Raw genomic sequence first — 15,497 nt, forward strand, 5'->3', positions numbered from 1 at the left:
GCTGATATTCTTCGGCCGCAAATCACTCCTGCCACCTTTCTCCACCCACTCCACCCTGCCTGCACTCTCTTCTTCACCTCTTTACCACATTCTCCATTTGAACAGTTGACCCCAAATATTTAAACTCATCTACTTTCATCACTTCTACTCCTTGTAACCGCACTATTCCACTGGGCTCCCTCCCATTCACACACATGTACTCAGTCTTGCTTCTACTGACTTTCATTCCCCTTCTCTCCAAAGCATATCTCCACCTCTCCAGACTAGACTCAACTTGCGCTCTACTCTCACTGCAGATCACAATGTCATCTGCAAACATCATAGTCCATGGGAACTCCTGTCTGATCTCATCCGTCAACTTGTCCATCACCACTGCGAACAAGAAAGGACTCAAAGTTGATCCTTGGTGTAATCCCACCTCCACCTTGAATGAGTCTGTCATTCCTACTGTGCATCTCACCGCTGTCACACTATTCTTGTACATGTCCTGCACTACCCTAACATACTTCTCTGCAACTCCAGACTTCCTCATACAACACCACAGCTCTTCTCTTGGCACCCTGTCATAAGCTTTTTCTAAGTCCACAAACACACAATGTAACTCTTTCTGGACTTCTCTGTACTTCTCCAACAGTATCCTCAGAGCAAACATTGCATCTGTAGTGCTCTTTCTCGGCATGAAACCATATTGCTGCTCATAGATCTTTACCTGTTTTCTAAGCCTAGCTTCTACTACTCTTTCCCATAACTTCATGCTGTGGTTGATCAACTTTATGCCTCTGTAGTTACTGCAGCTCTGCACATCACCCTTGTTCTTGAAAATAGGAACCAGCACACTTCGTCTCAACTCCCCAGGCATCCTCTCACCTTCCAAGATTTTATTAAACAATCTGGTTAGAAACTCCACTGAAACTCCTAGATATTTCCATGCCTCCACTGGAATGTCATCTGGACCAACTGCCTTTCCACTTTTCATCCTCTTCATAGCAGCCCTCACATCTTCCTTACTAATCTCTTGTACTTCCTGACTGTCACCACATCATCCAGCCTTTTCTCTCACTCATTTTCTTCATTCATCAGCTCTTCAAAATATTCCCTCCACCTTTTCACCAGACACTCCTCACTTGTCAACACATTACCATGTGCATCTTTTACCACCCTAACCTGCTGCACATCCTTTCCAGCTCTATCCCTTTGTCTGGCCAATCAGTACAAGTCCTTTTCTCCTTCCTTACTATTCAACTTCTCGTACAGCTCGCAATATGCCTTTTCCTTCGCTTTTGCCACTTCTCTTTTCACCTTACGCCGCATCTCCTTGTACTCCTGTCTGCTTTCTTCATCTGTCCGACTATCCCAAAACTTTTTCACCAACCTCTTTCTCCTTATGCTTTCCTGGACCTCTTCATTCCACCACCAAGTCTCCTTGTCTTCCTTCCACTGTCCAGATGTCATACCCAGTACTGTCCTAGCTGTCTCCCTCACCACATCTGCCATATTTTTCCAGTTGTCCAAAATTGCTTCCCCTCCAACCAGTGCTTCTCTCACCTGCTCACTAAATTTCACACAACAGTCTTCCTCCTTCAGCTTCCACCATCTGATTTTTTTGTTGAACTCTCACTCTCTTCTTCTTTACCTCATCCTACAAACAACCATCCTATGCTGTCTAACGACACTCTCTCCTGCCACTACCTTACAGTCTCTGATTTCTTTTAGCTTGCATCTCCTATCAAGAATATAGTCCACCTGTGTGCACCTTCCTCCACTCTTATTTGTTACCCTGTGCTCCTCCCTTTTCTTAAAGTAGGTATTCACCACAGCCATTTCCATCCTTTTTGCAAAATCACCTACCATCTGTCCTTCCCCATTCCTATCCTTGATACCATATCTACCCATTACTTCCTCATCATCTCTGTTCCCTTCACCAACATGCCCATTGAAGTCCGCCCCTATCACCACTCTTTCATGCTTGGGCACACTCTCCACCACCTCATCTAACACACTCCAGAAGTCTTCTTTCTCCTTCATCTCACAACCTACCTGTGGGGCATATGCACTGATGATATTCATCATTACCCCTTCCTTTTCCAACTTCACACTCATCACCCTGTCAGACACTCACTTAACCTCAACACACTTTAACGTACTCTTCCTTTAAAATGGCCCCAACACCATTTCTCTTCCTGTCCTCACCATGGTACAACAAACTGTACCCACCGCCGATGCTCCTGCTCTTACTTCCCTTCCACTTGGTCTCTTGCAGACACAATATGTCTACCTTTCTCCTCTCCATCATATCAGCCAGTTCTCTCTCTTTACCAGTCATACTACCAATATTCAGACTCCCCACTCTCATTTCCACCCTTCTAGTTTTCTTCTTCTCCCACTGTTTGTGGAAACGTTTTCCTCCTCTTCTTCATCGTCTTCGCCCAGCAGTAGCCCAATTTCCACCGGCACCCTGTTGGGCAACAGCACCGGTGGCGGATGTTGTTAACCCGGGCCTCAACCGATCTGGTATGGAAATTCGATTCTTAGTCTGCATAGTTGGGTTGGCTTGTTTTATGCCGGATGCCCTTCCTGACGCAACCCTCCTCATTTATCCGAGCTTGGGACCAGCACTCAGAATGTACTGGCTGCACACGCTGGCTGAGAATTCATTTTTTTCCCCTCAAAATTTAACTCACAACACCCCATAACAACAACATGAAAAAAGGTTTTTGTTTTTTTTATTTTTGCAAATTTATTAAAAATAAAAAAATAAGAAATCACATGTACATACGTATTCACACCGTTTGCTCAATACTTTATTGATGTACTTTTGGCAGCAATTACAGCCACAACCTTGGTGCATCTGTCTTTGGGAAGTTTTGTGCATTTCTCTTTGCAGCACCTTGCAAGCTCCATCAGGTTGGATGGGGAGCATTGGTGCACAGCCATTTTCAGAACATCTCCCCAGAGATGTTCAATCAGACTCAGGTCTGGGCTCAGGCCAAGTCAATCAAGACAGTCACAGAGCTGTCCTCAAAGCCACTCCTTTCATATCTGGCTGTGTGCTTAGAGTCATTGTCCTGCTGAAAGATGAATCATCGTCCCAGTCTGAGGTCAAAAGCGCTCTGAAGCAGGTTTTCATCCAGGATTTCTCTGTACATTGCTGCATTCATCTTTCCCTCAATCCTGACTAGTCTCCCAGTTCCTACCTCCAGAAAATGTCTCCACAGCATGATGCTGCCACCACCATGCATCACTGTAGGGATGGCATTGGCTAGGTGATGAGCAGTGCCTGGTTTCCTCCAAACATGACACCTGGCATTCAGGCCAAAGACCAAAATTTTTGTCTCATCAGACCAGAGAATTTTGTTTCTCATGGTCTGAGAGTCCTTCAAGTGCCTTTTAGCAAACTCCAGGTGCACTGCCATGTGCCTTTTATGAAGGAGTGGCTTCTGTTTGGCTACTCTACCATACAAGTCCGATTGGGGATTGCTGCAGAGATGGCTGTCCTTCTGCAAGGTTCACCTCTCTCGACAGAGCAATGCGGGAGCTCTGACAGAGTGACCATCGGGTTCTTAAGCACCTCTCTGACTAAGGCCCTTCTCCCCCGATCGCTCAGTTTAGATGGACATCTAGCCTAGGAAGAGCCCTGATGGATCCAAACTTCTTTAATTATGGATGATGGAGGCCACTTGTGCTCACTGGGACCTTCAAAGCAGTAGAAATGTTTCTGTACCCTTCCCCAGATTTGTGCCTTGAGGCAATCCTGCCTTGGAGGTCTACAGACAATTCCTTTGACTTCATGCTTGGTTTGTGTTCTGATATTCACTGTCAACTGTGGGACCTTATATGTAGACAGGTGTGTGCCTTTCCAAATCATTTCCAATAAACTGAATTTACCCCAGGTGGACTCCAGTTAAGCTGTAGAAACATCTCAAGGACATGTCAGTGGAAATAGGATGTACTAGAGCTCAATTTTGAGCTTCATAGCAAAGGCTATGAATACTTATGTACATGTGATTTCTTAGTTTTATTTTTAATAAATTTGCAAAAATAAAAATATTTTTTTCACATTGTCATTATGGGGTATTGTGTGTGGAATTTTGAGGAAAAAATAAATTTAATCCATTTTAGAATAAGGCTTTAGCATTATGAACAAAAATTGTAATTTAAAAAACCAACAAGAATGTATTTCATGAGAACATGCATAACTACACAGTTGTTTTCTTCTTCAAGTGTGGAGGAGAGAAGCGTAGCCTGCAGCAGTACTGGTACACCTCCTGGCCTGATCAGAAGACTCCAGACAAAGCCCCACCCCTTTTAGAACTGGTACAGGAAGTGGAAAAGGCTAGAGAAGAAGCCCCACCCACCAGTGGTCCTATCATCGTCCACTGCAGGTACAGTTCAGCTCTCCTCTCTATGATGTTCCATTTCTTATGAATTAACAAGATCAATAATCAGTACTTCATAATCATTATTTTTTTTGCTTCTCCAACTTTTCTGTCCTTCACCCCTCTGTATTTTTATCTGAAGTGCTGGAATTGGTCGAACTGGCTGTTTTATTGCCACCTCCATCCTGTGCAAGCAGCTGAGGACTGAGGGTGTGGTTGACATCCTGAGAACCACCTGTCAGCTCCGTCTGGATAGGTCAGAAACATCAAATCACAAATCATCACTTAAGTTCTTCAAGGTGGTTGCACACTTCAATGTTTAAAATGTTTATTGTATTCAAATGGAGTGGTCATGACTGTTGCATAAAGGTCAGGTCAGGTAAAGGCTAATATGTTGCTGCTTTCACCACACTACGGAGCCACCATGTGTCCTGGATGGCAATGACCGAGGCAGACAACTGGTCTATATCCATAACCATCTATATGCTGCAGACAGGTGCATCATGGTTATTCTATTCCCTTTTCCAGTTGCTGAGGTGCGAAACACTGTCACACTTGCGTGATGGATCGTGCCCAGAGAAACGTGCCACAGGACCAAAACACCATAGTTGATGTTCCCTAAGGGCAAATGTACTTCTCACGTGGGTTCTGCTGAAATAACACACAGACATGAGAAAGTCTGTTGTTGCGACTGTCAAACATGTTTGAAAGATTCACTTGTCTTGGAAGTGACATTCATGTCTCTGGATCCTCAACCTTTGAGCTTGAGAGATGCCTGGGAAGATCTTATGTAGTCATGGGGTCATTGGACAGAGGCTTTTAACAATACCAATATCTTTGCTGGAGAGCAAAGCTTCTACTTTTGTGGGTCCTGGTGCTTCCAGTCTTACTGTGTGGTTGTGAGACTTGGACACTAACCACTGACTGAAGGCAGGATGTCTTTGGTATTAGGTTTCTTCAGAAGATCCTTTCATGGTGCCAAAATGTCTTCATGTCAAATGAACTGTTACTTAGGGTGATTCTGATGAGGTGTACCACTTGTACTGAGAGACAAAATCAGCTTTGACATTGTGGCCATGGTGCACCTCTCTGAGTGTGATCCAGCACTCAGCCAAAGAAGGTCAAGGGGATGCCCACATTTCACCTGGCCGTGGCAGATACTAGATGGTTACTTTAATGGGTCAGTTGTTTGCTTTGGTGATTGACAACTAGGACCCAGTCTGGTTCTGTAGTGTGGTGGACAGATACAGTGACATGTGGCGCCTGTCGATGTTCCCTAACCTTACCTGATATATCAGTTCTCAAGAAAATGTCTGCTCCTAAAAACAGCTTTATGTTGGATGTTCTGCTTGACTAAAGATAGCAGACATTTTGTCCTTTTTGGGAGTCCTTAAAAGGTTTCACTTTTACACAAAGCTTAAAGAAAAGGTGAGAGCTTTTTGGTATTTCTGCCCTAGTGTTTTAAATCATCTTTGCAAGAAAAATCACAAGAGATTACAAAACATGGAATCATTTTAGAAGTTAGCTCTTATTTTGTTATCCAGTGTAATAGGATACTTGAGAACAATGTACAGTTTTTTGTTTTATTTTGTTTTTTGGCGGGGGGGGGGGGAGGGGGTCTGGTATACTGTTTTAACATCATCCTTCCACACTGATCACAAAGGACCATTTAGCTGATCTTATTCAACAGATTTTTTTTTGAACAGGTTCAGTTGCAAATGTGTTTGTTGTTCCAGATGTGTATGACTAAATAGATGGTAGTGAGCTGCAGAGAGACATCTACGTATATAAATTATTCTTAAAGTACAGTTTTTACATAATTTAGTTGAGGAAAATGAGCACTTGCAAACAAAACGAGACGAAATATGAAATCGTGATTTCTTCTGTTTCTTGTCAACAATATGTCTTCTGTGCTTTCAATATTCATTGTACTAAAATTCATGACATCAGGACATGAACGTGAGATCAGTGTGTAGATCTTATGATCCCAGTACATTCAGACTGGGATGCGCCTACACAGATAAGGTCACTCAGTGTATGTAAGACCAGTGTGACAAGCAGGCAGACTTGAGACACCTATAAGAAAAGAGTGTAACAGCACATGATACACAGCCACAAGCATCTGCCGTTATATTCTTGTAGGGATGACAGCAGATCATTGAACCCAGGCCTTTCTTTGGGCAATAAAAGTGTAAATACTCCCTCTGAGCTAAATATGGTGTGTTTGTGTTTCTGCACACAGGGGTGGGATGATCCAGACGTGTGAGCAGTACCAGTTTGTGCACCACGTCCTCAGCCTGTATGAGAAGCAGTTGTCTCACACTGCCGAGGAGTAGAATGGGCTACAGACCGAGACACACCACTGTACACTGCGCCACCTCCTGGTGGAACGCACCATTGTACCTAGCATCATCTCAACATCACCCTTTAATCATGTTTAATAACCCAGGCTCATCTCTTCACCCCAGGCTGGTTCAGTCGACCGAAATTAATGGACATTTAGTAAAGCCCATAAAGTCAACTTAAAAACCAAGAAAAAAATCACATTGTGATGTCGCAGAATCAGTGGTGAAAAGCCACAACGTTCAGGTCGAAAATAACCCAAGCTTGGCATCATTCCATATGTACAGCTGAGGGTTTTTTAAATCATGTTATCATACAGTTCACTGAGCGCTTGGCTGAAACAGCCCACGTGATTATATAATGTATGTACATTTCAAAAATGCTTCAAGCAAAGTCTATCTTTAATCAGTTTCCCAAAGTTAGTGTCCATAATGAAGGCCCTTCACAGCGTAAGGGCCAGCATCATTTAAATCTTCAGAAATGAGCAAATGCCAGTGTAGTGTTTAACATGACTTAAATGTACATGTTCTCATGAAGTATAGATTAATTAACAGCTTTTTTCTCCTTTTTTTTACTTACATGATCACATATACTGTAAAAATATAAATATATATATATTACAGAACTCTTCCTTCAATTTTGACTCATTCAGGAGCCACCTCATCTTCAGGTTGCATGGTGCTAAGTGTTCATTCAAGGCATGTGCAATGTTAGGGAACATAGGAATGTATTAACATTTAAGTTATTTATGAACTAATTAGGATTTCTGTGCAATCTACTGCAGTTTTTCCATGCTGCCTGTGCAGTTCTTGTGACCCATGATGTTTACAGTAAACAAGTCATGCATTTAAGGTCATACAGACATACACCGGGAGGCATCACAGAACCCGTGAGTCTGAGACTCAGAGTGTCAGAAACTCCACCAACATATGCCGGTTTAGTGTTTCCAACGGGCAGGACGTCACAAGCCAAACAGTCAAACTCTCCATCTCAACATCCTTGTAAATGTGTCATGTAACACGAAGCTGTCAGGGCTGCTCGCTCTGTGATGCCTCTACATTCAACATTTAACGGTAGCTCAAACACATCTGTGAAGTAAGAAGCCCATGATTGTTGTATAGACAGGCCAGGTCCAATCTGTATGAAGCACAATAGACCAACTACGGTTGTCTCTCTCATGTTGAGCAGTAAAACCTTTTTTTTTCCCTGTATTGTGTTTTGATTGTGTTGAGTTTAATGGATTGCATGTGCTGTATGGGACACCACAGGTCCACAATCAAAGCGACGTGATTGGTTGTCCTGCTTTTTGTTGTGTATAAGGTTTTAAGCCTATTATATTGCTTGCTCTCGGCCAATGCTTTTGATACAGTTTGCTTTTGTGAACCGATCAGAGATATTTTTAGAACATTTTGATACAATCCTTTCGAGTAGATGCCTTGTGTATATTTCCGTTTACCACCATGATGGAATGTAGCTGATACTGTGGAGCAAAACACGGTTTATATTATGGAATTTGAGAGAACAAAGTGTGACAACTTGCCTAAGTTATCTTACAGTACAGAAAAAATTCTTCAGATTATTACTTTATACCTTTCAGCTTTGCTTTAATATGCTTTGCTATTTTGTGTTTTTTTCTCATTTTCTTGGAGAATTTTACCTCAGACTGATTTTCACAACAGTCCCCTTTCTATCCATCTGTGATTATAGGCTACTCTCAGTTGACAACATGAAAAGAATTGCTACGTGTAAGGCAGCTAAAACAGTGAAGACAGATTTTTATGTAAAAAATAAAAAAACAAAAAAAATAATAATAAATCATACTCAACTTCTATCTTGACTTAATTAAATCAGGTCAACTATCCTGAACATTATCAGGGAACTGAATGTGGGCCTGGACCAGTTGCTAAACATCAAACCATGTAGAAAACTAATGGTCAAAATTACCATATTGACCCAATATGAACCTGGGGGGGCATAAGATACACCTGAAAAATACAGGGTCATCTTATAATCGGATATTGCTTCTTCGTCATAACATCACAGTCACTTATCTACATAACTTTAACAAGATCACCACAGGAACTTAGCATAAAGTAATGTTTAAAAAAACATAAATCACAATTATTTATCATTCCAGTTCTCCACAAAATCCCTTATGCTGCTGTTCTCACGTCAGAGTGAAATCCAGGCGTCTACAGCCACTGGCAGGGAATGGTCCCATTTCCCTCCCATAGTTTACTTCAAAAATGGATAAATGTCATTTTTGCTGCTCAAACTGCACCACGAGAGATTTTTAATCTTTATAAAGGACTGCAGCTGAAGCACATCACATTGTGCACTGTTTACATTCATCTTTCTCATCCTCAGAAGAGTATGCAGCAGCTGGAGACTTCATGCAGGTGACTGTACAACCTCCTTGTTACTGTCAAAATTGTCTTCAGATTTTCATAGACATCTCTGATGAGCTTTTGAAGATTTACCCATCTAAAAACTCCTGCATGAACAGAATGTCCCACTTGTGGGGAACTGATTGACTAAACTGGCATGATGAAGATAGGTCAGTTTGCACAAGTTATTGCACCGCTCAAAGGGTTTTTGTGTTAGCAACATGTTCAAATAACTATGAACATGGGTGTGTGTGTGTGTGTGTGGACGTAATAATCAGGGCCATCATACATTCATGCCAATATGGTACATTTGAGTGGAAGTCTTGGATTATAGGATTACAGAATGCACAGTCTATTGTCAAACAACTCTTTCATTAAGGGTCCCTGATAATGTCCAGTGTATTGACTGAAAAGCTTTTATTTTGAGTGCTTGTTTTCACTACTGACCTGGTTCTCTTTGGTGATCATAACGGGGGATGATAAACTAGCCGGACATACAGTACAATCAACCAGCAACCAGTATTCCTCTCCTCTGCTACAGTATTGCTTTAAGTTGTGTTTTTGCATCCAAATAAAGGTAGATTTTCATGAATCAGTGGTGTTTTTTTTGTGCCTGTTTATTGATCTGCAGTGAAATGTGTGATCTATAGTCAGTGTGTGTTCAAGTAGTGAGTTTCTGTGTGTGCTAGCATAGAATTGAGAGACTTTGAGATGGGACAACAGCAGAGTTTTTTTTTAACATGTCACTAAAGGCCAAACTCTGCATTTGCTTCAGTCTGTCTGTGTGGTTGATGTGTACGCAATATCTTGACAAACATTTCATGTATCAACAAATAAATAAAAAACTCAAGTTGTTCCAATTTTGGTAAAAAGTCATGAAAATTACCAGTTGAGCAAATAGAACTTTAAAAAAGGAATAGTTTACAACATCTATTATCACACTTATGTTGTAATGTACAGAATGTAATGTCGACTGGAGACCAAGAATTCAAGGCAAAAACTATTACAGTACATTTTTTAAAAATTCTATGAGCTCAACCAATAACTTGCATCACTTTTTACCAAAATTGGGGCAACTTTATTTTTTTGACCACTAAACAAACTTAAATCAGCCTTTGCAGCCATTTTGGCTGGTTTTGCACAGTTTACTTCATTAACTTTGAGACCAAATTATACCTTTTTGTCACCATTACAATCAAACATATAGTAGTATACTTTTCAACATGATTGGAGTAGTTTAAGAATTTGACCACTGTGTTAAACTTAATGGACCCCTACATGGCTTAGCTACCACTCTGGTGATAGCCATGGTGTACTAAGGTCAATCACTTAGTTGGTGCCGATGAAGTCAAAATTGGCTGCAGGTTCAGGTTTTGTCTACTGCGCCATCACCCTGTAACCCAACCTTTGAGGCTATTTTGCCTATGAAATACCAAATATATTTGAATGCAAATGGTACTAAAAATGCCGGGTCACGATTAACTCCAAGTTTTACTACATGGCTCATTCAAAAGAATGGACACAAAGTGTTCTCTATTTCTCTGACATCTAAGTATTTACACTATTAGATACTAAACTGACTATGAATTTCTATTCATCGTTAAACATGATGAACATGTTCTTGTTATTTGCTCTTGCAGGAGCTGTCTTTCGATGTTGTATAGTATGAAGATCCTAGACATGGAAAAAAGAACAAATTATATTACAGCTAATGACAATACAAACTAATGCATTCTCTGAACTGTGTGCTGAGCAACATTACGTTTATGATCAAGCAATTTTGGAAATGTCTTTTGTTTATCCAAATTTTGCATGGACATATGGGTACGTTTAAAATATGTGTGAACATGGTGCACAGACAATGAACCACAGTGGCTGGATGTTAAATATACTGAAATGTGTTGTTGCGATTCTGCTGTGTCATCTCGAACAGTTGTGTGGGCATTACAGGCTCTGCTCTCATCTGGTTTAGTTTTATCTCATGGTGCGGAGCTTTTATGTGCAGCTGGGCCACTTTTCTTCAGATGTGGCCTCACTGACCTGTGGAGTCCCTCAAGGCTCCATTCCTAGGTCCTATTCTTTTCCTTTTGCACGTTGCCTCTTGGCTGGTAACTTTTCGAAAATACCAAATATCTTTCCATTGCTTTGCAGATGATGTCCAAATTTCTCTTAGCCAAGTCCAAGCATATTTCTCTAGGATTTGCCTTGAGAAGGTTATCCATGCCTTCATCACAAGTAGACAAGATTATTGTAACTCTCTGTATGTTGGCTTGCATCAGTCCTCTCTAAACCGCTCCTCCAGCTTATTCAGAACGCTGCTGCTCATCTTCTTTCAGGAAAGAGAAAGTCCAACCACATACGCCAGATTTGGCTACTCTTCACTGGCTTCCGGTCCGTTACCGGGTTGATTTTAAAATTCCTTTTGTTTTTAAAGCCCTCCAATGGCATGGCCCAGTGTATCTTTCAGAGCTTCTTTTTCGTTACACTCCCACCAGAGCCTTAAGGTCTTCTGACCAACTGTTGCTGGAGGTGCCTAAAAACAGATTAAGATGAAAGACGGACAGAGCTTTGCAGTGGCTGCCCCCAGACTCTGGAATAGTCTCCCCCTTTAATATTAGATCATCTCAGTTCCTAGGGATTTTTAAAGCCTCCTTAAAAACCCATTTCTTTTCTCTGGCGTTTCTAAATGAGTGATGACGCCTCTGTTTCAACTTAGTATTTATGTTTTTTCCTGTTGCTTAATGCTGACAAATTATACCTTATTTGTTGTCTTTCAGTAGCATGGCCGAAGCAGAGGGTCACCCCTTTGAGTATGGTCTGCTTGAGGTTTCTTCCTCAATATCATCACAGGGAGTTTTTCCTTACCACTGTTGCCTGTGTGCTTGCTCTGGGGGTTGGTAAGGTTAGACCTTACCTCCGCGTTGCGCCTGAGGCAGCTTTGTTGTGATTTGGCGCTATGTAAATACAATAAATTAAATCAAATCAAATTATTTCCTACTTTTTAACTCATTATTTTACTTTGTCTTTTATTTGTTTTATTGCCTGTTGTAATTTTACTGTTATTTTTAATTCATTTATTTACGATTAGGGGTAACTTGGTGCCCTTTTTTAATTATGTACAGCACTTTGGTCGACTGCTGTTGTTTTAAATGTGCTTTAGAAATAAAGGTTGGGTTGAGTTGAGTATGGACATTACATACAATAAAACACAAAGAGCTTTATAGATTTCTATGACACTGGTGTCGACTTATTCAGGAGTCAGTGTTTTGTTGTTACATATGCATTTAAACATATGTGCCACTAGGTGTCAGTATATGCAGCGTAATCGTATTGCCAGTGGTTCGATTATCTATTCACACAAAGGAAAAGAACAAAGGTATCAAGGAAACAAAAGATTTATTAATAACATTGCTCCCACTTATTGCAATTTGATTACTTCCACAGTATTGTCTAAGTCATAATGTATTTTATAACATATTTGTAATATTTTTGTTAAATTACATTTGAGTATCAGATAATGTTACATTTGAGCCTTTTCTAGTAATTCTGCAGTCAATAAGATACAAAATGATGCTTCTTTTCTCCAATTAATTTTTGCTGTATAATATGTAGTACTGAAACTGTAGAGATATTTTGCAGATATGAAGAAAGTACCATTCTGATAGCATTCTTTGTTATTCCGGAGGTTGCAGAGTATGTCATGCCTGAGAAACCATGAAATGTGACTATTAAACCAGTTCACCTTCAGATATGTTGAGGCCTTTAAAAAGACCAAACATTTAAATATCTAGACGATCTCAGACACTTTTTATTGCAAAACTTGCATGCACAAAATATTTCCAGAGTGAAAATATTGACATAAGTATAGCAATTCAAGCATCTCTATTATTTTGAAAGAAATAAACATTTATCAAAAGATTATTTGTCTATAATTGCCATAACTCCATGATTACGTCGGTGTTCCCTGTGTCTGCTGATCACAGCACCATTGGCCCTGATACTACAGCAGCACTCAGGGCTCCTCCAAACACCATACGTCTGTCCACCCTTTGAAATTGTGGAAAAACTGTTCATGCGCGTGACCTCATGTGCTGTACGTGAACCCTGTCCTCCAATTATTCAACATGTTTTCACCAATGTTCTTCACTTGACAAAAGAGATTGGGGGGGATGCCAATTTGCTGTGTTGTCGGGAGTGACCATTAGCTACTGTTGTTGGGAGTGACCATTAGCTACTGATCATCACCTGTAATTACAGCATTTTTAAAGCCGTGGCCCCAGAATTAGTATGGGACAAAGCTTACCTTTAACAATGCTGAATTATGATGTCACAAAGATCTGATAAGGACCTCATAATATACTGGAAGACGTTTGTGCTGTCAGAGCCTGTAGTTCCTGCTGCCACAGTCAGGGACCTGTAGAAATGGGCTGTACATGTCCTTCTCAACACGATCGCATCAACACCACATTGCCACAGATCCAACATAAGTGGGATCTAAGTTCATTTCACAACCTTCTTGCCTGAGTTCAAGGTGCATTGTCCTTGACCTCCTATTTTTGTGTCAAATGCAAATCAACATGCAAAATAGGCTACCCGTGTGTGTAGGTTCAGACCCAAGATATCTGGGATACAAGCTCATCTCAACACTTGGTCACTTCGGATGGTACTAAACTTGACTGTACTAGACTGAGCCAGAACCTGGTCAACAGATAAAAAAGGCTGTGTGTGTGTGTGTGTGTGTGTGTGTGGGTGTGTGTGTGTGTGTGTGTGTGTGTGTGTGTGTGTGTGTGTGTGTGTGTGTGTGTGTGTGTGTGTGAGAGAGAGAGAGAGAGCTAACCACCTGCCATTGTCCCAGACCCAAGATATTGGAATAAAAGAATGAGTTATACTGTAGTTTATTGTACTGTGTTAACTGTTTATTAATGATTAATGTGTGTGTCACTGAATGCTGTTTCTAAGGTCACAGCTTCTATTGTAAAGTTGAAGTTTGTTGGTTCATAGTGTGATGAGTAATCTTGGAAAAAAAATCAAGGTACAAACATCAGCCTTTCCTTGTTTACTGTGGTGAATTTCCAAAGTGGGAGATGAAGACTGAAACAAATGAGGGAAAATATAAAGTGTTACCAAAATTCTAATAAAAGGCACTGATGCAAACTCTGGCCTGCTTGATATCCATGTCCAAGAGTCAGAGTTGGGTAGCATTACTTTGAAATGTAATCAGAAAACAAATACAAAATACAATACATCCTGATTACTTTTGGATACTTACAATATAATCTGAATATTTTTGAAATACTTCAAAATCATTTATTGAAAATACACTTCATACTAAAAATGGATACAACCATATTACATTATCAAATTAAAGCAAAGTATCTCAAAACCTCCGTCTATACATTTTCTCCATGTTTACGTTTATTTTAATTTATAATTTAATTTATAGTTCATTTGGTTAAAAAAAGAATACTTGTGGTTACGTCCATTTTTAGCATGAAGTGCGACATTTTCAGTAACTGATTTTGAAGTAATCAAAAAGTATTTCAATTATATTGTATTTTTCGTTCAATAATTGATTACATTTCAATGTATTTACCAAATGCTAGTTTGTGCTGCCAATCAATCACAAATATTTTACTGATTAATATCAACTTGAACTCTGTCAACTTTAGCCCTATTGGTTGTGGAGAAATAACAGAAAATGTTTTTGCATCATGTTTTTGCTAACCTTGACCTTTGTTGAGTCCTTTCCAAAAGATCATTGTCTCGAGGTTTGTTTTTACTAGTTATCTTGTTCACACACACACACACCACACACACACACACACACACACACACACACACACACACACACACACACACACACACCACACACACACACAACACACACACACACACAGGACTGATCACAATATTCACCTCCTTGTCAGCTCAAAGGGTAAATATTGTGATTCAGATGAGAACCAGGTTCCAATTCCAATCTGTTCTAACCCACAGTTTGATTTAGGTCATTGGGGTGTCTCTCAGTTCTTGAATGGCAGAGCACACCTGAATGAGCTCTCAGATTTAGGCAGAGCAAGGAAAGATGCAACTGTGCAGTGCTATGGGTTCCTGAGGACCAGGATCACTCTGATACTGGAATGAGGTTAAAAATGTATTAAGACAGGATATATAGTCATCAACGCTGCTGATGGAGATCACCTGCCCTGGACATTTCCATGTTGCGCTTGCCCAACACCTGATTGGGCTGAATCTGGTGTCTGCGGGCTGGATCAACCTGACTGAGAATTAAATGTGAGTAGAGCAGGAAAGGAGGAAATAACGTTGGGCATACGTGATGTTGAATTATCAGGGCTGATGATCAGACATATTTTGTACATTTTATTTGATCTTC

General features: G+C 40.5%; 1 protein-coding gene across 2 annotated transcripts in view; it reads left to right on the plus strand.

Moving 5' to 3' along the window:
* The window catches only part of ptpn5 (protein tyrosine phosphatase non-receptor type 5), a 42,394-nt gene extending 34,588 nt beyond the window's left edge, over nt 1-7,806 (plus strand). For both annotated transcript variants that reach the window (XM_034176903.1, XM_034176902.1), the window contains 3 exons: nt 4,222-4,382; nt 4,519-4,632; nt 6,619-7,806. In XM_034176903.1, the coding sequence (XP_034032794.1) occupies nt 4,222-4,382; nt 4,519-4,632; nt 6,619-6,712 (369 nt within the window). In that variant the 3' untranslated portion in view covers nt 6,713-7,806. The remainder of the gene's footprint in view (nt 1-4,221; nt 4,383-4,518; nt 4,633-6,618) is intronic.
* Nucleotides 7,807-15,497: the final 7,691 nt, after the last annotated feature.

This window comes from Thalassophryne amazonica, chromosome 8 (assembly GCF_902500255.1).
Source record: "Thalassophryne amazonica chromosome 8, fThaAma1.1, whole genome shotgun sequence".
In the NCBI taxonomy this organism is placed as follows: domain Eukaryota; kingdom Metazoa; phylum Chordata; class Actinopteri; order Batrachoidiformes; family Batrachoididae; genus Thalassophryne; species Thalassophryne amazonica.